Here is a 24,159-nt window from a genome sequence, read left to right on the forward strand (position 1 = left end):
GGCCAGCCTGCTGTCTGCCCGCCGCCCGCCGTGGCGTGAAGGAGTTCCCGTGCGCCCACGGTCACCACTGCCCCACTTGGGCCGCCAGGGCCGCCCTCTGGACCCCGGTACCCACTGTCCACCCTCATCCGGCGCGAGAGCTCGCCTTCCGTTCCGTAAGTGAAGGCCTGGGCCCAGGCCTCTAACGGCCAGCCTCCCGCCTCAGTGCCGCCCTGCGGCCCGGCCGGGCCACTGCCTGCTCCGCTGCGTGGCTGGTGCCCACTGCTCTGGGCAGAGAAGGGGCCAGGGATCTCCCCAGACCTGCCCTCCCAGCTTGCTACTCCCTCTTTTTCCCTCCGGGGGGCGGCTGGTGGGAGGAGCTAGGCCTCTGGGGGACAGGCACCGTGGGGGTCACTGTTGTTGATGCGTGGCCAGTGTCCCCACGGCTGTTCTGGCCCAAGTCTAGCAGCCTGCGCGTCTGTGATGCCTTGGTGGGTGTCTCGGAGACCCATATGGGTCTGCATGTCTGTCTCCAGTGTCCGTCTGTCAGTCCGGGGGGTCTGTGGCTGGGCCAGATCAGTGTTGCTTCCCTGAGCAGGCTGCTGAGGAGCTGTGGTTCGCCACGTGGGCTCGAACCTGGGACTGAGGGGTGGGTGCAGTGGGGCCTGGAGGCTCAGCCCAAGAAATTCCCGGGAAGAGGTGGGTCAAGCTGGAGGGAGAAGTGGGGGACTAGCTTGGAGCAGGGCCCCAACCTGACCTGCCCGCCTACCCCCCGGGGGCCCAGGCTGTGCTTACACAGCCTAGGTCTTTCTCACCAATGTCCAGGAGACCCCAGGGGGCTCTACCCCAGAGAGGGCGACTCTGACCCCCCCAGCACAGCCTTCCCCCTCAGTCCACTTCACCCCCCTGCAGAGGAGGTGCCCCTTCCCGTTTCCCACTTTCTGAGGGCCCCTCCCCGATGGGGAGCTGTTCAGAGGCAGTGGCCCCTCACTCCCCGTCCAGCTCTGGTAAATGCGGTTCTTTCTAGGGCTTGAGGTGGGGGGTTCTGCAGCTAACCGGGGCTCTGGTTCTCTCTCCTTCCTCCTCACCAAGATTCATCCATGGAATCGCATGGAAACCGCTGAACCCCTTCTATAGGGCCGATCTTTTCCGTTTCATGCACGAGAAACTGAGGCTCAGAGAAGCGAAGTGACCTGCCCGAGCTTGCACAGCAAGTCGGCTGCAGATTCTGCCCTTCGTCCCGGCGTGGTGAGCGAGAAAGAAGCGGTCTGCGCGGGGTCTCCAGGCCTTGGCTCGCAGGACCCAGGAGCCAGCTCTAGCTGCAGCGGGAAGCCTCGGGTCCGGGGGCCCAGGCACAGGCCGCCGAGGGTTTGAGCCTCCGGATCGCGGCCGTCAGAGGCGCGGGACTGGCCTATTTCTCGGCTTCAAGATCGCGGCTTTTTGGCCTCGCTGCTCTCAACGCTTTCTGGGACCCTAGGTGACCAGGGGGCGGGGGCGGGACGCGAGACAGCTCCTTCCTCAATCTTTCCATCTGAGAAACCGAGAGTGACCGCGGCGTTCCCCAGCCCGGAGCGACAGACAGCTCAGCCGGCAGGGCCAGGGGACGCCTTTGTCCCTGGGGCTGCGGCGCGCTCCCTCCCCGCCCCCAGCCGGGTGCGGGCGCAGCTCGAGAGCTGGACGGTTCCTTCCACCCCAGGGTCTGTGCTACCAGCTCGCGCGCTCTCGGCGGCTCCGGGTGCTCCCTACCCCTCGGAAAATTCGCGGGGTGGGATAACTAAGCGTCCCATTTCCAGCCCAGAAAACTGAGGCCCCAGGAGGAGAAAGGCTTTGCCCAGGGCTCCTCGCTGGATACTAGCGATCGCCTCCAAGTTTAAGCGTGGGCTTTGTCAACTCCACTTCGGTTCATACCAATGACCGCCCCTCAGGGAAGGCCAGTCGTTAGTCCCATTTCACAGATGAGGAAACTGAGGGCCGGACACGGAGTGGGGTCTGCTTCAGTCTTCAGTGAGAAATGCGGCAGGTCCCGGCGAGAGCCTGGTTTGTCGCCTCGATCCCGTGCCGCGGCCACGGCCCCCGCGTTTGCCCTTACCCACGTCCACAGGACACAGCGGCCGGCGCCCCCCGCGCGGCCCTCGCCGCCACTAAGCCGGGTGAACGAACAGGGGCCCCCTCCTCCCACCGCCGGCGGTTGGCACGAGGCTCCCAGGCGCCCAGCACCTGCCTGGATTCCGGGGCGCGCGGGCTCCGGGGGAACAGGCCGGGGCGGGAGGGGCAGAGGATGGGGGTGAAGGCGCGAGCCCGCAGAGGCGGCGGGGGAGGGCGCGGGCCCGGCCCGGCGTGGGGAGGACTCGGCCGGCCCTCCGCCCCCGGATACCGCACGCGCCAGTATAGAAGGGCCAGCCCCGGGCCGGGCGCGGCGGGTTCGCGCGGCGCGCACTGGCTGCCGAGGGGCCCGGGTCCCAGGTGCGCGGTGCAGCGGCCCCGGAGGCGGCGGGGGCGGGGAGGCGCGGGTGGGGGGAGCGCCCGAGCCCCGAGCGCCCGTCATCGCGGGCGGGCGGCGCTGCGCCCGGGTGCGGCTCATCGCCGGCGGCGCGGCCGGAAGGTGCGGGGCTCCGCGCGGGTGGGACGCGGACGCTGCCGCTCGCAGGAGCCGCCAGGTGGGCGCCCCTTCGCGCTGCCCGGCCCGGGCTCTGCGCCCTTCGCTCCTCGGGACTTGGACTCTCCGCCCGAGGTCTCTGCCCGCCGCCCGGCTTGCGGCTCCGGGCGCTGCGCCCGCCGTCCCCGCGGCGCCCTCTCCGCGTCCGTCCGCCCGACGTCTCGGGCTTTGTCTGTCCCCCCGGGGCCCTCGGTCCCGGGCACCGACGTTTACCGACCCTTTGGGCTCCAGCCCCTGTCCGGGTTCGACCCCTCGGGGGTCCCCGCCCGGGGGAGCTTCCGTGCGGCTCCGCGTCCCGACCCCCGGCGGGGCGCCTCCTTCTCCGCAGGTTTCAGTCGCCGTCTCGCTCCGTCTCGGCGGCCACGGCGTCTCCGCGGCTGCGTCCGTCTCTCTCAGGTTTCCTCCGTCGGCCTCTGCCTCTCGGTGTCTGATCGCTGGCTTTTCCGTTCTCTCGCCCTCTCCGTCTGTCCGTCTTTCTCTCCGTCTGTCTCGTCTCCCCAGGTCCTCTCGGCCTCGGCCTCGCTGTGCGCCTGGCACTCGGGTGGTCGCGTCTGTCGGCTCGAGGCCGTTCTCGTCCCGCATCGCCAGCCGTGTCTGTCGCTGTCGTTTCTGCCCATCTCTCTGTCTCGCTCAGACTTCGTCTCTGTGTCCCTCTGCCGAGTCCCAGAACACCCGGAGCCACTCCAACCGGGTTCACTGGCGTCTCCCTCGCGGCCCAGCCCATCTCGTTTTCTTAGAATCGGGGTTTTGTTCTCAGACAAACGAATCCGGCTCGAAGCGCATCGAATCCTTGGGTCCGGGCTGGGGCCCCGCCGGGGCAGCGCCCGAGGAGGCCCCGGGAAGGACGCGGAGTTGGGGGCGGGCGCAGGGGGCTCAAATGGGGGCCCGCCTCGGGCGGCCTTGCCCGGGGTGCCGTCCTGGGGGACAGGGGCCGGGCGCGAGGTGGGTGCCGGGGGCGGGGCGCGGCCGCGGTGCCCGGGGACCCCGGGGACCAGGTGTGTCGCATCGCCGGTCGCCGTCCCGCCCGCCTTGACCCCGTCCTCCGTCCTCAGGCGGACGCCGCGGGCATGGACTATTCGTACGACGAGGACCTGGACGAGCTGTGCCCTGTGTGCGGGGACAAGGTGTCCGGCTACCACTACGGGCTGCTCACATGCGAGAGCTGCAAGGTGAGCGGGGCGGCTGGCGGGCAGGGCAAAGCGCATGGCGCGCCGCAAGTGCCGGGGGCCGGGGTGCGCGGGGCAAAGCCCCTCGGAGAGGTAGAGAGGGCCGGGGCCCCTCCCGCGCTCACTCCCCTCCCCCCCAGGGCTTCTTCAAGCGCACGGTGCAGAACAACAAGCACTACACGTGCACGGAGAGCCAGAGCTGCAAGATCGACAAGACGCAGCGCAAGCGCTGTCCCTTCTGCCGCTTCCAGAAGTGCCTGACCGTGGGGATGCGCCTGGAAGGTGCGCGCGCCGCGGGCCTCAGGCCCCTGCCCTCGGGGCCGAGCCGGCGAGGCGGGATGAAAGAAGGGGCGAGGGGAGGGCGCCGCTGGCCTTCTTAAAGTTTCTGGGGCCCAGCGACTGCGGCCCCTCATGTGATCGTAGAGCCGCCCTGTTCGGGAAGGGGTAAGAGCTGGTCTTGCTCAGGCCCGGGCGGGGACGTGCGCAGGACCCGCCAGAGCCGCGTTGAGAAGCGTCTGAATGTGGCCCCCGGGGAAATGAGCCTTTCCCCAGCCCCTGAGAGGGCTGAGCACTCAGGGCAGAGCCTCACGGAGCTGCCCCCTCTGCGAAAAGCTCCACGACGCCCCTGCTGACACCTAACGCAGGCCAGAGCCAGGGCTTTCAATGCTTTTGCCGGAGTTGGAGTCCCAGTGCTGCCACTTATGGGCTGGGTGACATTAGGCAGGTTCCTTAACCTCTCTGAGCTGCAGATTCCCCCTCTGCAAAATGGGCTTACCGCGGCACCTTCCTCTTGAGTTAGTGTGAGAGAATTGCGTGAAGAGCTCCTGGTTCCGTGCCTGGCTGTAGTCAGTGCTCAACAGGTTAGCCATTATCGTCATCACCACCGTTCTTTACGTGATTCCCGGTCCAGCCCTCACTCATCCAGCCTCCCTCTCTGTTCATCTCTCCATCCGTCCAAAGGATTCACTTAGTCCATTCACTCGGTGGGTGAGATTCCTTCCCAGCGCGTTTTTAGCCAGACCCTGAGAGAGCTGGGGAGTGGGGAGCCATCCCCCCCAGAGAACCCAGGCCCATCCTTACCTCCCCACCTCCACCCCACCCCCCAGCTCGCAGCCCACAGGAGGAGCAAAGACATTTCAGCAGGAAGGACTCAGGCTCTTTGAGGGTGGGCGTAGCAGGGTCCCACCTTGGTGGCCCCAGCTGGGCTGTGCCGGAGCGGGCAGCTGCTGGCGTAGGTTTTTTAAAACGCAGAAGACCCCTGGTGACTCAGAGCTGCAGGCCACAGTCCTGCCACCTAGAGGAAGGGCTCCTGATGGAGGCCTTTCATCCTGTCCCCAAATTCCATGTCCCCAGATCCAGGCCCTCGGTGGCCAGCAGAGCTGGTTGTTGTGAGCAGCAGAAATCACTGGTGGGGCCTAATGTCTGGGAGCACAGCTGCCCACCCCCGCAGCAGGAGGGAGGCTGGGTGGGCCCCCAAGCCCCATTCCTTGCTGAGCGCCTCTGTGCCTCCTGCTCTCTCCTTTCTCCCAGCTCCCAGGCTGGGCTCCCGGTCTGAGGAGGGGCTGGGGCCATACTATAGCTGCAGAGCTGCAACATTTGGGTCTGGCTAGTGACATATTCTTAGCTAGGCAGAAGGACATCTGCTCAGCAAGGGAGGACTCTTCCCCCATCACAGAGCCTGAGGCAGCCTGAACGGGAGTCATTTTGCAACAGGGATTTGCCAGAGTCAACTGGTCACTCAGCAACTAGCTGGACACTGGGACCCAGCTATGAACAAAGTTGTCCAGGGTCTACTACTTCCTGTCGCCATCTCCTTGCCAGGCCCTGGGCTGGGCACCTGAACCCAGACTGAGCTTCTAGGAGCTCTCAGACTGGGTCACATGGCATGATACCTCTCAGCAGGATGAGAGTGGGCAAGAGGCAGGACATCTGGGGCTTGGACAGGGGCTTCCACCTGGGCGAATCTAGGAATACTTTTCGGAGGCCGTGACCTGAGGGCTGGCTGTTCATCAGGCAGAAGAGAAGGAAGGGGTTTGAGGCAAAAGGAATATTAAAGGGAGGGTGGAAGGAGTGCCAGGTTGAGGAACAGAGAGATGGGTGAGGTGGGGTAGAAAGAACACAGGGTTTTGTGAGGAGCAACCTAGAAAGGTAAGCAGGGCCTTGAGTGCCACACTAAGGTGAGTAACCTTACCTGCAGGCAGAGGGAGCCGCAAAGGGTGTTGAACTGGGGAGTGACAAAGTCAGAACTGTCTGGGAAAGCTCTGTGAGTGGGGTGGTTTGGAGGGGGGGGCCTGACCCTCACCTGTGCCCACAGCTGTACGTGCTGACCGCATGCGGGGTGGCCGGAACAAGTTTGGGCCCATGTACAAGCGAGACCGGGCCCTGAAGCAGCAGAAGAAGGCACAGATTCGAGCCAATGGCTTCAAGATGGAGACAGGCCCTCCGGTGGGGGTGCCCCCACCCCCTCCTCCCCCGCCGGACTACATGCTAACCCCCAGTCTGCATGCGCCAGAGCCCAAGGGCCTGGCCTCTGGTCCACCTGCCGGGCCACTGGGTGACTTCGGGGCCCCAGCACTGCCCATGGCCATGTCTGGTGCCCACGGGCCCCTGGCTGGCTACCTCTATCCCACCTTCCCTGGCCGGGCCATCAAGTCCGAGTACCCGGAGCCCTACGCCAGCCCACCGCAGCCTGGGCCGCCCTATGGCTACCCGGAGCCCTTCTCTGGAGGGCCTGGCGTGCCCGAGCTCATCCTGCAGCTACTGCAGCTGGAGCCAGACGAGGACCAGGTGCGGGCACGCATCCTGGGCTGCCTGCAGGAGCCCGCCAAAGGCCGCTCCGACCAGCCTGCACCCTTCAACCTCCTGTGCAGGATGGCCGACCAGACCTTCATCTCCATCGTGGACTGGGCACGCAGGTGCATGGTCTTCAAGGAGCTGGAGGTGAGTCCCTCCTCCCACCTGTCTGGCAGCTGGGTCTGGGGTGTCCTTTTGGCTGCCCAGGCCTCAATCCCAGTCACTCCTCGGGTGGGCCCAGGCTGCCCACGGGCTTTAGGCACTGTGTGGTGGCAGGGAGCCCCCGAGGAGTGCCGCTGGCCCCTCGCAGCCTTCCTCGCCTCCCCTCTCACTTCCACCCCCTGCTAGTTCTTGAGTCTCTCTCTCTCTCACAGCCTCTGCTTCCTGGACCTCTGCCTCCCTCTCTCCCTCTCGCTCTGCTGGGCCTGCTGCCTCTCTGCTTCTCTGTGTTTCTCCAGCCCCTCTGTCCCTGTTTCTCTCAGGGTCTCTATAGGTACTTCTTTGAGTACCTAGGCCCCCAAAGGACTAGCTGAGTCCTCGGGACACTGTCTCTGGCTGCCCCAGCCCGACGTCAGGTAAAGGGTCCAGCCCTTCCTGAGGCGCCGAGCCCCGCCAGCCTCAAATGCCATAGATGAGTCTTCATGTCTGAGTTTGCAGAGCTTCTGGGTCTTCTCCATCTCCGCTGAGGTGCAGGATCTTACTGTCTCGTGCACGGTGGTTGGTGCCATACGTGTGTCTGCGTGTCTGTGTGTGTGGGGAGCAGGGTGGGAGGGTGGGGGGGTGTTGCAGGGCCTGCCACGGATCCTCCAGATGAGGCCGGTTGCGCTATAGTGTGGCCTCCCCCGAGGCGGAGGGACCTGCAGCTAAGGCAGCAGGCGAAACCGAAGCCCGACAGGAGGAACTTCCCAGTCATCCTGCCTCGTGACTTCAGGGTCCATGGCCTGGCAGCTGCCGCCCTAGGACCTTGGCTCCCTGTGACCAGGGCACTTTGCTGCCCTCAGAGGCACTCCAAGCCCGGCCAAGGCGCATCTTCCCTGGCCTGGAGGCCCCCTGTCTTTAGTCTCGGCCCACCGAAGTTCACCCTTCCCAGGCCAGCGCCGCTGGCTGTTCTGGACTGGGCGTAAACAGGAGGGCCTGCTGCCCCCCTGCTGGGGCACCGCAGCCTTGAGCAGCATTGTCAGTGCTGACGCCACTTGGGCCTGGGCTTCCTCTGGGGCAGGTGGCCGGATGGGCCGGGGGCACTGCCTGCTGGGCTGGGCACAGGGGAGAATTAGGTGGGGATGGGCACTGAGCCCTTGAGGCCTCGTGGAGCTGGGGGCCCGGGGTTCATCTGGGAGTCAGGAATTGGTGGGGACAGCCCACGGTTCTGTTGTAGAGGGCCTGTCTTGGCTGAGGCTTGGGGATATGCCATGTGTCATGAGTGGGCCCTTTCACCCCTGCGTCCTCTTGTGGCTGCCCTCGTGGACGGGACAAGAGACAGGGCCTTGAACAATCCCATCTGCCTTCTGCTCATGCTGGAGGCTCTGGTGGGGATGAAGATCTCAGCGCCGTTGGGTTGCTCGCCGTAGACTCCTCGCGATCCCCCGTGCGGAGGGGAGGAGAAGAGCATTCCCGGCCCCCAGAACCCTGGATCCAGGGGCGGGGCGCTTCCTCTGGCCGCCTTTCTAGTCTCTTGGGGTTTTTCACGCAGGATGGGAAGGGCTTTTGTCCCAGCTTTGCTGAGTGTTTTTTCCTGCTTCTGGTTTCTCTGTGGCCCAAACCTTCCTGCTTCCCCTTCCAGAGCCTCTCAATTGAGCCCAGGAATATGAACCACGGCCACCACCCTCTGCAAAGGAGCCTTGCAGATAAGTTCCAGCCCAGCCCCTAGGGGGCCTCTCACCAGCCGCGAGGAGCCTCCTTCCCGCTGGTCCCCCGCCCACAGGCGGGGAGGCAGAGAAGTGGCAGCGGTGCTGAGTGACCTGTTCTCCCTTTGGGCTGACCATTCATCCCCCCCCACCCCCCAGCAGGCATGATGCATTTTAGCAGACCCAGTGGGGGCTCCCGACCTCGGAGAGTCAGGCAGCCCCTGGGCTGGGCCCCGGGAACACTGGAGTGAGTTGGACCCAGGAGGTGGCCGGGCTAGAGGAAGAGGCAGAGGTGCACACGGCTAATGCCCACGCAGGGCGGAGGGGGCCCGGACAGGGGCCGAGGGGGCCCGGTGGGAGGGGAAATGGCCCTCTCTACGCAAGTTGGGGCAGGTTTCTTTGCTCCCTGCCTTTCCAGAAAGCAGCGTGAGAAGGTTGAGGCATTTCAGGAAGTGGGAAGAGCGCAGGCGAAGGCACGAAGGTGTAGGCAGGCAGTGTGTGTCCGAGAGCTCAGGTGGCCCTCTGGGGCAGGGCTGGAGAGGTTGGCAGGGGCAGGAGCAGACCCAGGACCAGGAGGGGGGCCTCTGGCAGCCGGTGATGGACAGCCAACCCGGCTGCCTGGGGCCCCGCACCCTCTTCCGGGTGGCCCACTCTGCTCTCCATGTAGCTGCTGCCTGATGGCCAGCGGGAGGCCTGGGGTCTTTGGTAAGCTGTCGGGATGCCAGGAGCCGAGATGTGGGGGCTCGGGGTGCTCTTTGGGGGTCCTCCCCCTTCACCCGGTCTCCCAGCTTGGTGATCTCTCTGTCTCACACTTCCTGGCATTTGTCCCCCTCACCTTTCCTGGCATGTCAGATCGGACAGTGGCACTGGACTTGACAGCAAAGACCAGAGTCAGAGCGGACCGTGTTCAGGTTCCAGCTCTGCCACTTCCCAGGTGTGTGACTTTGGGCAAGTCACTTCACTCCTCTGGGCTCGTTCCCTTAGACGGGGAGAGCTGAGCTAACGTAGCCCCCTCCGCACACCCGCACAGGGCCGTGGCGAGGACCCAGTGAGCCAGGGCAGGTAAAGGATTTAGCACGGGAACGGCGCCCTTCCTCACCGCTTGTCTGCTGCTCTGGGATTTGATCTACCCCGGCAGGTGGTGCGCAGGCCTGGCTAGAAGGACTGAGAAAACGTAGGACTCTGGGAGAAATGGGACCCGCGTGGCCCTGGGTTTATAAAGCAACTTCCTCCCTGTCGGGTAGCAGAAGCCACCTGTACCTGCTGCTCAGTGGCCCAGGCGGTCAGCCTGTCCGGGCAGTTCCCAGAAAGGACAGGCCCGGGGGAGGGGATGACAGATAGGAATCAGGGAGGGGGAGGCGAGGGCCAAGAGTGCCTACTGACCCATCTTGACATCAGCTCTGAGGCCCCTGATTGGCAACAGATTTAACTGCTCAGATATATGGTTTCATGTAAGCCACAGTAACCCTGTCAGTTCTGGGCTGACAGACGCCCGGCCTGCCGACCACCGGGCCAGGAGAGCACCGTGCCGGCCTCGCTGCAGAGTTGCAGAGTTTGCTGGCCTTCGGCCGCCAGACTGATCCTATCCCAGGGGGCTCTGAAGGGGGGCCTGCCGGGAGGGAGGTCAGCTCCTCGACCATAAATACCCCGTCTCCGAGGCAGGCTGAGAAGAGTCAAGGCTCCGGGGAGATTTGTGGCGGACAGCAGGACTGATGGGAGGCTGGTGGGCTGGGCGCGCTGGCCAGGCTGAGAAGGGGCCCCAAGGCCCGCACAGCGAATGTCCTTGTTCCTGGGGCAGTGGGGAGGGCTGGGGAGAGGAGGGACCTTTTGCTGAGGGGGAAACTTATGGAGGGTAAAAACCAACCCTCTTTGGTCCAGTGAGCCTCTGAGCCACCTGCTTTTCTGTGGAGAAAGGCTGGTGGTAGCGGCCCTCTGGTTTCCCTCTAAATAAAAAAGAAGTGTGTGCGTGTGTGTGCCCATCTGTGTGGCAAGTATCTTGGACTTTGGTGTCTTTATGTGTCCATCTGTCTGTCCACGGGAAGAGGGAGTACAAAGTCCGGCAGGAAAGATTGCTTGGCTGGGGTGTCGGGAACCCAGGCTGGGGCCCCGTCCCCAGGGGAGAGCCAGCCGTGGTCCACAGAGCTCTTCACTGTGATGTCACCGTGTCTACGCATTTTCTCTAACCCGGAGAGGGAGGCTTGTCTTTCCCATTTCCCAGAGCAGAAAATCAGGGCCGAGAAGGGTGTGTGGCTGAGTTGGAAATCACGCACAAGGCCCCCGGGCGCCAAAGCTCTGCCACCGTCTTGCCCACCTTTGCCCCTGCCACCCCTATCTGCCCCCCTGGGCGAGGCCGCCCCCGCTGCGGGGGGCTGAGGTCTGGGCACGGAGTCTGCTCCAGGGCTTGGCCAGCCGGGTCACTGTGACCCCTTCTGCTTTCTGCCCGAGGCTCAGCTTGCTTATCTCCTAATTCTCCCCCGTCTCTCACTCTTGCCTCTCCCCACCCCTGTTCCTTCAATCCAGGCACGCGGGAGTCTGCTCCCGAGGGCCCCCTTGGGTGGGGGGCAGAGCCCAGCCCTGCACGTTCTCCTCCTCCTCTGCCTCCAACTGGTCTCCCAAGGTAGGCCATTGGGACTCCTGGGCCGGGGCCTCTGGCAGTTCCCAGGCCCCCCTCCCCAAGACCAGCCCAGTGGGGTGCGCATCTGGGCAGAGCCTCTGTTTTCTTATCTGGGGTACGGGCAGAATGGTGATAGGGCAAAGGGTGAGGAGTCCTGGCCCAGGCCTGGTCACAGGCAGTCTCTGAGCCTCCCTCCCTCCCCGGAGACCGTTCTGGGAGGCTTCCTGCCAGCCCTCTGGGGACTGGCCACTTCCGCAGGACAGATAAGGTGGCCGGAGGAGAGGCGTCTTTGTGATTCACCCTGGCCCCTGCGGCCCTGGGCGAGCTGCTGCTGACCCTCGGGCGCGGGCGCGTTCCTGTTCCAACAGTAACTGGCTCTTGGAAGAGCTTTCTGCCGGGGAGGAGGGGGGGGCTGGGCTCAGGACCTGGCGATGGGGCGAGGAAGGCAGCACGGGAGGACTGACCCTCCCTCCTGCCCTCAGTTGTGTGGGCTGGGGAAGGGGTGGGCAGGAGAGGCCCTGAGGGAGCCTGTGTGCCCTGCTGCTGGCTTGGCTTTGCGTCCATGATTTTTCTCCCTCTGTCTGCCTGAGACAGGAGAGGAGGGCGCCAGAGAGCGGGAGGGGCTTCCACCCCACAGAGGAGAAAGCTGTTCGTTAGGCCTGGGCGGTTCTGCTCAGACCGGGAGCTGCCTGGCCCCTTCTGGCCTCTGGTTTAGGGGTGGCTCTGCAGTGCTCTCTATGCATGTCTTGGGGAGCACGGGTTTGTCCATCCACTGCTCACTGACCCCTCCTATGGGGCCCCAGTCCTGCCTTCCCAGATCCCACCTGTCCTGGGGGAAGCAGAGGCATGAGTAGGCGCCATCAGATGTCACAGGTGCCGCATCCAGAGGATGGTGAGGGCACCCAGAAGGGAGGGCAGCGCTGGCTGGGGCCCCAGGGAAGGCGGTAGAGAGCGTGCCATGAAACCTGGGGTGGCCAGGGCCCAGGGGGCTTTGCCACCCCTGGGGGCTAAGAGTGCACACCTGGAGCCAGAAGAAGCCGTGTGACCCTGGGCAGAGCCCTTGACACCTGGGGGCTCCTCACCCCCTCTCCTTCGGTGGGGATAAGAGCCACACCGACCTCACAGGGCTGTGCAGCTGCAGTACGGCGGCGGCTAGCTGTCGTGTTTGCATTTGCCCGGGAAGGTGCCAGGGGGTACCTGCTGGGTGGATGGGGGCTGTTTGCGGAGGCTGAGAGGGACTAGGGTCTGTAGGGTGTCTTCCTCGGATACCTACAGCGCCCAGTCATGGCCCGAACACCGAGGAGGGCTCACTGTTTGTCACCGTGAGGAGAAGGGGACGGAGAGCACTGGCTGTGGCCCTGGGCTGGCTATGCTTCTCTGTGACCCCAGGAGGGTCCCTCACCGTCCCTGGGTGGCAGATTCTTCATGTGAAAAATAGGGGTTTGGGTCAGGGCACCTCTCGGGGCCCTCCTGGCTCTGTTACCACCCTCCTGGCTCTGGCTCATGGTTTTGAGCCCCACGCCCCACCGTCAGGAGTGACCGAGCCTGCGGTGTTGAAGGCATCGAACGCCCAGAGCGGAAGGACACTTGCCCGGGCAGTCCCTGCCTTTCTGCTGAGTGCCCCACCTACAGCCCGAGGGCTCAGAATCTGGCTCCTGTCACTCTTCTGTTCCTGCTTTTGCGGTCAGACCTCTGCCCTCCACCTGGTCACTGCCCGGGCTGGACCTGGGTCCCTTCTTTCTCGTCCTGAGCCTGAAGGCTCTGCATGAGGCCCAGGGAAATCTCTGTTTCCTTTTCACGGCTGCTTTTCAAGTGACGGGAGCTGCTAGAGAGGTGACCACAGGACAAAGGGGCACAAGCTCAAATTAATAATGCTCTTTCCCTGCATTGGAATGAGACCAGCATTTATTGGGTGCTGTGTGCCAGGCCACCTTCTAGGACTTTGTCCCCTTTACAGATGAGAACGCTGAGGCCCGGAGAGGTCACGGGGCTTGCTTAAGGTCACACCACTTGTAAGAGGCAGAGCTGGGGCCTGCAGCTGGTCCCTGTTATTGTTTCGCTAGACCCCTGACCCACTTGGATGAAGTAGGCAGATAGGCAGGGCGGGCACAGGGACGTTCAGCAGCTGGCCCAAGTCACATACCCCACTGGCACTGAGAGTTGGGGGAGGGAGAGGTGAGAGGAAGGCGCCTGGCTGACCCATGCTGGACGCGACCCCGGAGTGACGCTTCCTTGCAGGTGGCCGACCAGATGACGCTGCTGCAGAACTGCTGGAGTGAGCTGCTAGTGTTCGACCACATCTACCGCCAGATGCAGCACGGCAAGGAGGACAGCATCCTGCTGGTCATCGGGCAGGAGGTGACCGGCCCCACTGTGCCCCGCCCCCACCCCACCCCCGCTCCCAGAATTCTGGGCAAGCAGAGATCTCAGGCCTCTCCAGGCCTGGCTCTGGGGACCCTGACTATCAGGCCATTCTCCAAGTTCATGGGATAGCCACCGGCCTGACCTGCCTCTGGTCAGCCCTGGCCATGGCCTTGAGAGGAGGCCGCCCCTGGGAGCCCTGCCTGGGGGAGCAGCTCAGGGATGTTCGAAGGGTGGAGAGGCCCTTGGAGGAGGCGGTGGTGGTACCGGGTCTTGGTCATGAAGTGAAAAGGTGCTGGGGGCCACCCACCTCCACTGCAGGCCGAGGAGAGGGTGTAAGGAAAGGCTCGGAGAGGGACGTTTAGGACCCGAGCCACCAGGAGCCACCGGTATGCTGGACCGTGGGTTTGGGGGACCCTGTGTGTGTGGGGGGAAGGTAAGGCTGGAATGGTTGCTGGGGGCTGGACTGGGCAAGACCCTGCAGGCCCTAAATCCTCAGTGAGTGAACGAGAGGATGAATGAACGAGCAGAAGGATCTGGCCCCCAAAGGGCTCAGTCAGACTTGAGCACCCCCAGGGCAGGGAATCAGGGCGGCAGAGTGGGAGCTTGGGGCACAGACACTCCTGAAACGGAGCAGGGGGCAAGGGGACACTGTCTAGTGGGGAAGGACGTGGCCAGGTTTCTGGGGCACATGACGGGGCGAGATGGGAGGTGAGGACACGAGGGGAGGCGGCCGCCCACTGCTCAGAATGTGGGGCGCATGGGGGGCACCACTCCGGGGGGGGCCCTGCTTGTGAGAGGAGGTGTAGGCACTGGAGGAAGGAGGGTCTCACCTGGTGGAGGGCGGAGCATCCTGGAGGGGGTGCGGGGGGAGGGGATAGTGGGGTACAGTGGATGGGGCGACACCTCAACTCACATTCACATACACTCCCAGGGTTGCTCACCCACTTTAAGAAGTGAACACACACACGTATGGTCACATCAGGGCAACACAGACGGGCACACGGCCACGTATGTGTTCTCACTCATACCTGGGCTGGAACATGGGAGTGGGAACACAATCCCACTCCCATGTTCCAGCGGCAGGGGCCGGGGGTGGGCTGAGGCCCTCTCCCCAGCCCCGAGTCCACCTTGGCCCTTTGCTCTTCTGTCCTTGTCCTCAGTTCTCACTCTGGGCGTCTCAGGCCAGGTGTCCTGGGTGTCCAGGGCCAAGGGAATGCTGGTCCCAGGGATGACTTTGAGGCCGCGGAGTGTGTGTGTGTTGGTCCATGTTGACATGCAGGTCGAAGTCTCAAGGCCATGAGAACAGCCTGTGTGTATGTGTTTGCCTGTGTTTTATTGTGCAAATATCTCCAGGCACTTACACGTGTGAGTGTCCAGATCTGCCTGTCACTAGGTCTGCAGGAACACATACATGGGCGTGTGTCCGTCTGTGTTGCCCTGATTTGACCATACGTGTGTGTGTGTTCACTTCTTAAAGCGGGTGGGCAACCCTGGGAGTGTATGTGAATGTGAGCTGGGATGTGGCCCCATCCACACGTACCCAGGCAGACTTGCCCTGTGAGGCCCCCACGCCCAGCACCACGGAGTGTGTGCCGCAGACGCCGCACAAACACAGAAGCGGCGTGTGCCCCTGGCCTGGCAGCAGGTCTTTGTATGTGAAGGGCCCTTCAGTCTCGCTCCGCACACACCTGCCCTGTGTCAACACTGCTGCCTCAGCGGCCCTCCGCTCTGGCGGGCCGTGGGAGGGGGGCTGGCAAGCCTGGGCCCCGGGTGGGCGCAGAGGCTGGAAGGGCTTCCGGGGCCTGGGGAGACACTGCCCGTGCTGCGCTCAGCCTCGCCTGAGCCCCTGTCTGCCTGCCCAGGTGGAGCTGAGCACGGTGGCCGCGCAGGCTGGCTCGCTGCTGCACAGCTTGGTGCTGCGGGCGCAGGAGCTCGCACTGCAGATGCATGCGCTGCAGCTGGACCGCCAGGAGTTCGTCTGTCTCAAGTTCCTCATCCTCTTCAGCCTCGGTGAGTCACAGGTGACGGGGCAGTGGCTGAGCGGGGCACTGAGACCCCAAGAGAGGCTACGCGCTGAGGGCCCTTAGTGAGGGGACCTGGCTCATACAATGGGGGTTGCTTCCTCTGTGGGCCCCAGTTTCTCTGTTTGAAAGTCCAGAGGTCATGATCAGGTCTAAGTCTTGCCCGTGATGAAACGAGGACCCCTTCTGAGAAGGTGGTGAGTTCCCAGCTGAGGTCCCGAGAGAAGTGCCCATACCAGCCCCAGAAAAGGCCCACATGGTTTCAGGAGCTTCTGTTCCTGGGTCTCCTCTTGGCATCCCTTTTTAATCCCAACGCCCTGCTCTGGGTGGAGGGGGGCATCCAAATTCTAACTATGAGCTCCCGGGGCCCAGGCACCCTTGCCCACTAATTCACTCATTCATGCATCCCACAAACTTTTGCTGAGCAACTGCCCTGGGCAAGGTACCAGGGACAGAATGAACAAAAATCCCTGTGTTTGAGAAGCTGACCTTCTCTTGAGGAGGGAGGTATGAGCCTAAGATGGCTGTAAAATATATAAATTAGGGGAATTATTAGTAAAATGGACAGCCTCCTTCCATCCTGCCTCATCCAGTAAGCCATCTCTACCCTATGTCCTCCCGGTGCGCAGCGGTGCTGCCAACACAGAGGTGCTCCTTGCTCTCAGGGGGCTCCCAGTCTGGGAGAGGCCTCCCGCCAGTGCCCTGAGGGCTGGGACAGCGAGGTGGGGAACCCAGGCTGGGGAACAAGGACTGCCTGGTGGGCTTCCTGGAAGAGGGACAGCGCAGGGTCTTGGAGGACGAGCAGGAGTTTGTTGGGGAGATGAATCTTTCAGCAGAAGTGGAGGGGGAGTGGAAGGTTGGAACAGGGGCTTGAGGGCCTCGTCACATGGGGAGGGGGCAGCAGTCGAGACTTGGTCTTTGTGGCAGATGGTGTCATAGCCACAGTCTGCCTGAGAACAGGGCGTTGGGGGAGCAGGGGGGCTGGGAAGGGGCAGTTGTGAAGGGACCGAGATGATGGTGCTCAGTCTGCGGCCGTGGGGCTGGGTGCCCAGGCTGGGTCTTCTGACTCAATAGGCTGGTAGCCGAGGGGCTGTGGAGTTTGCTGGGGACAACCGTGGTGGGCTTCGGGGCTGAATCTCGGGCAGCCAGTTAGGAGCTGGGACCTGAGGCTCTAGGAGGAGACTCGGGGGCCCTGGCCAGGCTGGCTCCAGCAGGGGGAGCCCCATCCTCCCTCTGCCTCCAGGGGTACCCTCCTCCCAGCCGCATCTAGGAGCTGCCAGGCTCTGGGGACCAGCTGCTGGGAAGCCCTGACGGCCGTGGCGGGGGATCTGGGGACTCCAGGAGTTTGGTGGGGGTGTGTGCCTCGGTGTTTGTGTCTTTGTTGTCACACAGGGCAGGCTGTGAGCTTTCACAGGCTTGTGGTTTTGGTGTGTCACGTTGTGGAGTCGGAGTGTGATGGTGGGGTGACAGGAGAGGGGAGACGAGGGTCTTAGACTGATGGGAAGTGCTTGGGGCCCATGGAGTTGGAGGGCGGGCTCTGTGGCGGTCTGGGTGGTTTGTGAGGTGACCTGACCACCGTCAGGAGCCCACGGTGGGGGAGCCTGGGAGGTTGGGTGGAGGGAGAGCTGCCAGCCAGGCATCCCCTGGTCTCAGGCTCCACCTGTCCTTGGGCGCCCCCTGCAGAGCAGGACCAGGTCTCAGCTTTCCAGACTACCCGGGGCAGAGGTACATGCCCTGTGGCCCCCAACCCCTCTTCCCTCCAAAGCCCCGGGCTCCAGGGGAATGACCAGGCCTGGCACAGCCCCGCCTCCAGCCCCTGATCAATCCAGGACTCATCCTAGGGGTTTACAGAGGACAGCACAGCTGAGCCCAGCCCTCTTTCCTGGGCCTGGGCCAGGGGCCATGCAAGGAGCCTTGAGTGCCCGCCCCCTCACGCTCGCCTTCCTCCTGTTTTCCAGAGGAGGAAGCTGGGGCCCGAGAGCCCCAGAGTCTCAGTGCTTGGCGGGAGCAGGCTGGCGGGGTAGGACGGGGGAGTGAGAGTGGCTGCCTGTGTGCGCACCGATGCCAGGCAGGGTGGGGCTGGGTGCAGCCCACCTAGATTCTAAATCTGGACTCTCTCTGGCTGTGTGCCCTTGAGCTAGTTGCTTTCCTCTCTGAGCCTCTGTAAAATGACCATCTGGTCATTTCCTCTGGCCCCATCTGTAAAATGACCATATTAACTTGCTCTGAGGACTTAATGAGAATGTGTGCCGGCATTGCCTTCATCATAACCATCATTATGAAGCTAATGAGCAAATGAACAAGTTAATGGGCAGAGCGAGTGAATGAGCGAGTCAGTCTCCGTCTTTCTTGCACACGCTGCGGCTGGCATGGTGCCTTCGGGGTCTGAGGCGGCAGGGAGACAGCACCGAGCCCAGCCGGCCAGAAACTGCGGGGAGGCTGAGATGTGAGGGGAGAGGCCTGCCTGAGTGGACAGAAAGCAGCGAGGGAGGAGGCCACCTGAGCCACGTGCAAGGCCTTGAATGCCGGGCCAAGTACCTTGACCCTTCGCTTGGGAAGGGTCTTCGTCAGGGAGCGACTGGATTGGATTTGCATTTCAGAAGGTGCTTCGGGCTGCAGCAGGGAAAGGCTGGCTGCGGGCAGCCCAGAGCCCTGCCAGAGGCGAGAGGCACAGCCCAAGGTCTGGGCGAGGTGGAGAAATTCGGGCACGAGAAGGGAGCAGATTTGCCCAGAGCCTGGAAGTGGGGGGTGCTCCTCCCAAGACCGCCAGTCCTGGGTCCCCAAGGGGCCCGGACTGGCCACTTGCTCATCGACCTCCAGTAGGCATTCTGGGCGTCACCCCAGCGGCAGGGCCTCCCTGGGCTGGGCGGCCCGAACCCGTGTGAGGCCTGTCCCCCACCCCCCACCCCACCGCACTGCCCTCCAGCCCTCTCCACGCCTGCTTCTCGCCTGCCTCTGCAGAAGGGTGCCATTTGGCGTCTAAATAGCCGTCTCGGGAAGGCGAGGAGGCAGGTAAGGAGGTTTAATTAAAATTAGTGCCTCTCTCCTGGCAATCACGGTGTTTATGAAGATGGGCCCGGCGGGCATTGTTCCGCAGAGGACTTAATCGAAGCTTAATGGATCGACCTAACATTCGATTTCCTGACTCCCATTGAGGCGGCGGAGGCAGCATTCCCTTAAGCGTTTGCAATTTACCCACTGCTCCGCGCCAACAAAAGGCAGCTTGAATGCAGCCCCACTCGAGGGGCCATTGTGCGCGGGGGCGCCTGCCTGAGTCACCGCTATTGGGACAACATTCTTTATGCCTCGCCGGAATGAAAGGATTATTCAAATATTCAATTAAACCGTGAAAAGGGGGCTTTTCTGAGAACCTGGGGGCCCCCAGCTCCGCAGAGCTGGCGGGCTGCTCTCTGAGGCGGGGGCGCCAGCTTCCAGCCCCCTCCCGCCTCCCCACCGCCAGGATTGCTGGGAGCTCGCAGGCTCGGAGGCGCGGTCAGGCTTTTCTGGAAGGTGCCCACCGCCAAACCGCGGCAGCGCAGGGCCCAAGTCTGGGCACACAGATTAGGCCCAGTTCTTGCGTGCTTTATGAGGGAGATGTTCATCTGGCCCCATTTCGCAGGTCACAGGAAACCGAGGCCCTGGGAGGGGAAGGGACTTTGACCGAGGACTTTGCCCAGCTGGTGGTAGAGCTGGGATTTGAACCCGTGACACCCTAAAAGAGAGTCTCTCGGTGTGTGTGAGCCCTGCTCTGCACTGGGCGGATGAAGGGCACGGTGCTCTGTGGGGCATTGGCTCTGTCGCACCTGCTCTCCCACAGTCCTCATATAGTCCCTTTAAACGGGGCCACGGGGGCGCTGGGAGAGGGTCAGGATTGACCACAGTCTCCTCCAAGGCGAGAACCACAAGGTGGAGTCTGGAGCCCAGAGTAGCCTCTCTGGGGAAACTGGGACCCGAGGCGGGGCCCTCGGGTGGGACCCCTGCACTGGATGAAACACGGAGTTGCCACGTCCAGCCCTCCAGGAGCCTGTGTCCTGGCTCGAGCCCGCCCCCAACCGCTCACAGTGCTTCGCAGCCAGAGACCTGGTTTTGAATCAAGGCCTGGCATCTGCTGTGTGTCGCGGGCTTGCCCACTGCCCCTGCTGGGGGTGGGGGGGCGCACTGTGCTGCCTGCCCGGGTGCCTGCGGGGGTCGACTGAGCTGGGAGCAAGGTGTGTGGCAGGAGCCCAGGAAACCGGGTCCGCTTCCACTGTAGTTGTTGGGGCTCAGTTGGTGACTGGGCTCCCCTCGCAGCCCTGGTGCCCACCTCGTGGGCACAGTGGGCACTTCCAGTCTGTGGAGAGCCAAGAGACCCGTGGAACTGCTAGGAGGGGGGCTGTCCCTGAAAGCTGTGCCTCCTCCGTCCTCAGCCCCGGCCCCCGCCCCGCTGTCCCTGGTCCGGTGCTGCTGAGAACAGTAAATCCTGGTAAAGCCGAGGCTCTGGTCCTCCTGCCGCCTCTGCCGCCTCCCCCGCCTGCCACCACTGCAGCGTCCTGGCCAGTCCTCCCCTCGGCCCCAGCTACTTCCTCTGGGCCCCTTCACTGCTGCGCACCCTTGAGCTGGTCCCTACCCTGCTCTGGACCCCCAGCCTCCTATTGTGAATTGTCAGAAGACAATGTCGGGAGAATTGCCCGGCCTCAGGAGTGGCAGGGGTAAAGGCAGAGGGAACAGTGTTAAGATGGAGAGAGGCTGCGATGGGGATGGAGCCACGTGGGGGCACTTGCCTCGGCCTTTGAGTTTGTCAGGAGCTGGCCAGCCTGAGGACAGCTGGGCAGATTGCTCACCGCACAGAGGCCCCTTAGGCCGGGGACAGGGGACCAGTAGGGGCTGAAATCCAGCTTGTAGATCCGCCGCCAAGCTGTCCTTCTGTGGACAAGGGGGGACTTCTTTCTCGGCACAAAAGTGATGGGCTTATTCGCTAATGGCCATGCTGGGGAGGCAAGGAAGAAAATGGCTCTGGCTTACTTACCAAAGCGGGGTGAGGGGCTGGGAGCAGGGGTGGAGGGCTGGGGCCAGGTCCAGCCATTTCCCCCAGGCCCAGCTCGGGTTTCCCTAAATCCCACTTCGGACAACACAGGCCTCGGCAGGCGCTCGGGGGCGGCCGGGGATCAGGGTTGCCAGGAGGGCACAGCTCTCCCCGCGCACTGGGTGTTAAGAGGGATTAGAAGGGCCCAGGGCTGCCCACGCTGGGCGCCCAGCTCCCCCGCAGCAGCAGGGCTTGGGGAGGTGGGGACACAGGGGGAGTGGACGGGTGGATGGCCCTTTTCTGAGCCACTGGACGCCACATCCCAGGCAAGTCCTGGCTAGGATTTGGGGGTGGGGGACCGATCCTGTGGGTTCCTGCTGACCTTTAGCCTTCATGCAGGGCACCAGCTGCAGGTACTGCCCAGGAGCCAAAAGAGGATTTGGGCAACAAGAAACTGACCCTCGTGGGGCACCCGTGGGGGCCCAGGCACCTGTGTAGACCTCTGCACCCACGCCCCTGCCCCTGCAAGGCGGGTACAGCCCCTTACTTAAAGAGGGCCTTTCAGGTCAGGGGGGGGCGGGGCCCAGGCCACTGCTCCTACATGGTGGGGCCGGGATTTGAACCCCCATCTGTCTCCAAAGACATTTTTATTTATTTGTCTTTTCCCTGGACCTGGAGTGTGGGGTGGGTGCACCGATCGCACACCTGTCCATGGCACGAAGGACCCTGGGTCCACTCGGAGCCAGCCACCCCCACCCCCTCCCACGGACACTAGTCCCTTCCTGTGTAACGCAGGCCCCTCCCTGATCTTACATAACACGCCTGCTTTGTGTGCAGCTCTTTAAATTTATGCAGAGATCTTTGCCTTATAGACCTCATTCTGAATCTGCCCGTTTTGGTTCTTTTCCACTCAGCCTCCAGCTTTTAAAGATGCAGGCATTGTCTCTGTGTTAGCGCCGGCCCATTACCGCCACCTATAGGACTGTGTGGGGTGCGGCCACCGCGTGGCCCCCCGGGCCCCCTCCCTGTCACCATGAATACCGCCACCGAGAACGTCCATGGCCCCTGTGGCCCCGTGGGAGTCTCCCTGCGGTGCCGGAGCCTCTTAGTTGGTCAGCGGGTAGACCCACGCTGTGCCTGTCACCCTCCAGAACAGGGCCACCGCCGCACTCACCTCGCAGCTGCGAGGCGGGACCCTTCCACCCATGCTGCATCTCTCCCGTGGTGGGGACAGTGGTGGGGACCACCATGGGGATGACAGTGACAGGACGGGTTTGGCCGTGGAGATGAGGACAGGGACGGGGTTGATCACAGAGGCGGTGGGGATTGGGGTAATGATACTGACGACTGACATCTTGGGCTTCTCCAGGTTGCAGACACTGTCCCCCTGAGCACCTCCCACGTATCGACACCCCGAATTCTCCCAGCTGTGGAGTGGGCACTATTGTCACCCCTGCCCCCCATCTGACAGACGAGGCACTTAAGAGGTTAAATAGCATGTCCAGGGATCCACCTGGTGACTTTGGGGACGGTCTTGGGGACAGTAGAGGTCTTCACCGTGACGCGTGGTGATGACAACGGTAGTAATGACTATGACAGGTGACTGAGGTCGGGTGGTTGATGACAGGGGCTGGGCTGGTGGTAATCACAGTAACTGCAGGGATGCTGGTTTTGGTGACAGCTGAGGTAGCAGTGTCCAACTACGGTGACGATGGTGATGCTGGTGACAGGAACGATTGAAGTTTGGTGGGTGGCGGCAGCAGTGGCCACAATTGAGGAAAACGCCAGGGTGTCAGTATCGGTGACTGATGACGGTGGCGGTGTTTGCCAGCCACAGTGGTGACGATGGTGATGGCGCCGTGGTGGGGACAGGGAGACTTTGGCTGCGTTTGTTGCTGCTGCGGGTGGCAGTGCCCACGTCTCGGGCCGTCACGGGGCTGCCGGCGTCGGCGGTGGGCCGGCCGGCGGCGCTGACGGAGCCCCTCCCTTGCAGACGTGAAGTTCCTGAACAACCACAACCTGGTGAAGGATGCCCAGGAGAAGGCCAACGCCGCCCTGCTGGACTACACCCTGTGCCACTATCCGCACTGCGGGGACAAGTTCCAGCAGCTGCTGCTGTGCCTGGTGGAGGTGCGGGCGCTGAGCACGCAGGCCAAGGAGTACCTGTACCACAAGCACCTGGGCAACGAGATGCCCCGCAACAACCTGCTCATCGAGATGCTGCAGGCCAAGCAGACTTGAGCCGGGGCCGGTGGGGCCGGACCGGCCGGGCAGGGGCGGGGTGCAGCCGCCCCGAGGCCCTCCAGATGGCTTGTTTTATTGTGCTGACCCAGGAGCCCCGCCCTGTACGTTGGCCGATGCCCCTGTGCTCTGGGGAGCCCTGTGTTTGGGAAGTGGGTGAGGGCGGCAGGGCCTGGCTGAGTTGGGGTGGCCCCCACCGAGCCACTGGCACTTGCCTGCCACTCAAGAGTGTCCCCAGGTGGTGGCTGCTGACCACCCCCTACCCCTCCTCCTGCTCCCAGCTCCCAGTCGTCTGTCCTGGGGTCTGGAGCACAGGTCTGGGGAGGAGGTTCAGGAGTCCCTGGTGGGCCTCGATGTCCCTTGTGTCAGAGGTCATCCCCTCCCTTGTCCTGGAAACAGGTAGAAAGGGGTTGAATGGCACCAACTTGGGGAGAGGGGGTCTCCAGTCCCCTCAGAGGGGCCAGGAGGAAAGTCCTCTGTTTTGCGACCTGGGGATAACTGGGTTTCTACAAAGCTGGACAGGGCCTAGCGGGTCCCCGGGCCCTGGGAGCCTGGCTAGGACAGGAGGACCCCCTCCTCAGCCCTCTGCCCCATTTGGCCTCGCAGAGGAGAACTTCGGCTTGTTATCCGGAAAGAATTTTGCTGCAATGGTCTTTCTGTTCCCCTCCCACTGGAGGAGAAGGTCCGCACACTCGACATTCTAGCCCCACCCACAGCCAGCCGGCCAGGCTGGTACTTACCTGCGAGGCTGCGCGAGCAGGCAGTAGGGAAGTTTTTTGCTTTGTTTTGTTTTTGAATCTAGATATTCCTTGAAAGGTGTGTGTGTGTGTGTGTGGTGAGTAGGGGACAGATTTGAGGATTGAGGCTGGGGTTTGGGGATTAGCACCGAGTATAGTCCGTGCCCACCCCTGCCACATAGCCTCATACCAAGGACCCCACCCATGGTGCTGGGTCACTGTTTCTGGGACCCCCTCAACTCAGTGGTCAGCAGCATGTCCTGTGGGGGGCTCAGAGACTCTGTGGGTGGGAATATGGGTGACTTCGGGGAGGGTGTATGGTTCTTCAGATCAGGGACATCGCTAATAAGCCCCTCCCTTATTGGCTCCGTCCCATTGGGTCCCTCGCTGCAAACCCTCATAGCTGGACCTCAACACCCTGGCCTTCTGTCCTGTGTCCTAAACGACACTTTCCAAGGCCAGGCCCCCAGGGAGAGGCCTCAGCCGTCCCCTGTCCCCTGGCTGGGCACCCACCTGTTTTGCTTTCTCATTGCCGTTGCAGCTTGCGCCCAGTCTGCCCAGTAGGAGGTGACTGGGCATTTCTGCCCCCGCCCTCCACCAGCCTGACTCAGTCCCCCACCCCTGCCCACTGAAGCGTGTGCCCCCACCAAAGCCAGAGACCCCAGCCCCAAACGAGAAGTGCCCTTAAGAATCTCCCAGCCCCTGCAGCCTTGGAATAAATTTTGCAATTAGTTTCCAGCTA

At 63.2% G+C, this 24,159-nt stretch overlaps 1 protein-coding gene across 7 annotated transcripts; it reads left to right on the plus strand.

Moving 5' to 3' along the window:
* Window positions 1-24,159, plus strand: NR5A1 (nuclear receptor subfamily 5 group A member 1). 7 transcript variants are annotated; one of them, XM_037163148.2, is made up of 8 exons: window positions 78-155; window positions 1,072-1,227; window positions 3,688-3,804; window positions 3,942-4,083; window positions 6,116-6,741; window positions 13,291-13,410; window positions 15,279-15,426; window positions 22,433-24,159. In XM_037163148.2, exons 3-8 carry the CDS (start codon window positions 3,703-3,705, stop codon window positions 22,678-22,680), a joined length of 1,386 nt encoding a protein of 461 aa, XP_037019043.2. In that variant the 5' UTR covers window positions 78-155; window positions 1,072-1,227; window positions 3,688-3,702; the 3' UTR covers window positions 22,681-24,159. The 7 variants fall into 7 exon arrangements, with proteins under 7 accessions (XP_037019452.2, XP_037019043.2, XP_037018967.2 ...); XM_037163072.2 differs by lacking the exon at window positions 78-155 and adding an exon at window positions 399-470; XM_037163557.2 differs by lacking the exon at window positions 1,072-1,227 and having other exon boundaries at window positions 1-155.

This window comes from Artibeus jamaicensis, unplaced genomic scaffold, assembly GCF_021234435.1.
Source record: "Artibeus jamaicensis isolate MK-2021 breed Jamaican fruit bat unplaced genomic scaffold, CSHL_Jam_final contig_471, whole genome shotgun sequence".
Classification (NCBI taxonomy): domain Eukaryota; kingdom Metazoa; phylum Chordata; class Mammalia; order Chiroptera; family Phyllostomidae; genus Artibeus; species Artibeus jamaicensis.

What these genes read in the sequence shown, in the direction of transcription:
- NR5A1 (XM_037163557.2), top strand. Translation starts at nt 3,703, where the DNA reads ATGGACTATTCGTACGACGAGGACCTGGACGAGCTGTGCCCTGTGTGC. An exon ending in CGTGGGGATGCGCCTGGAAG is followed by an intron (nt 4,084 to 6,115) that starts GTGCGCGCGCCG and finishes CTGTGCCCACAG; the next exon opens with CTGTACGTGCTGACCGCATG. An exon ending in TGCTGGTCATCGGGCAGGAG is followed by an intron (nt 13,411 to 15,278) that starts GTGACCGGCCCC and finishes CTGCCTGCCCAG; the next exon opens with GTGGAGCTGAGCACGGTGGC.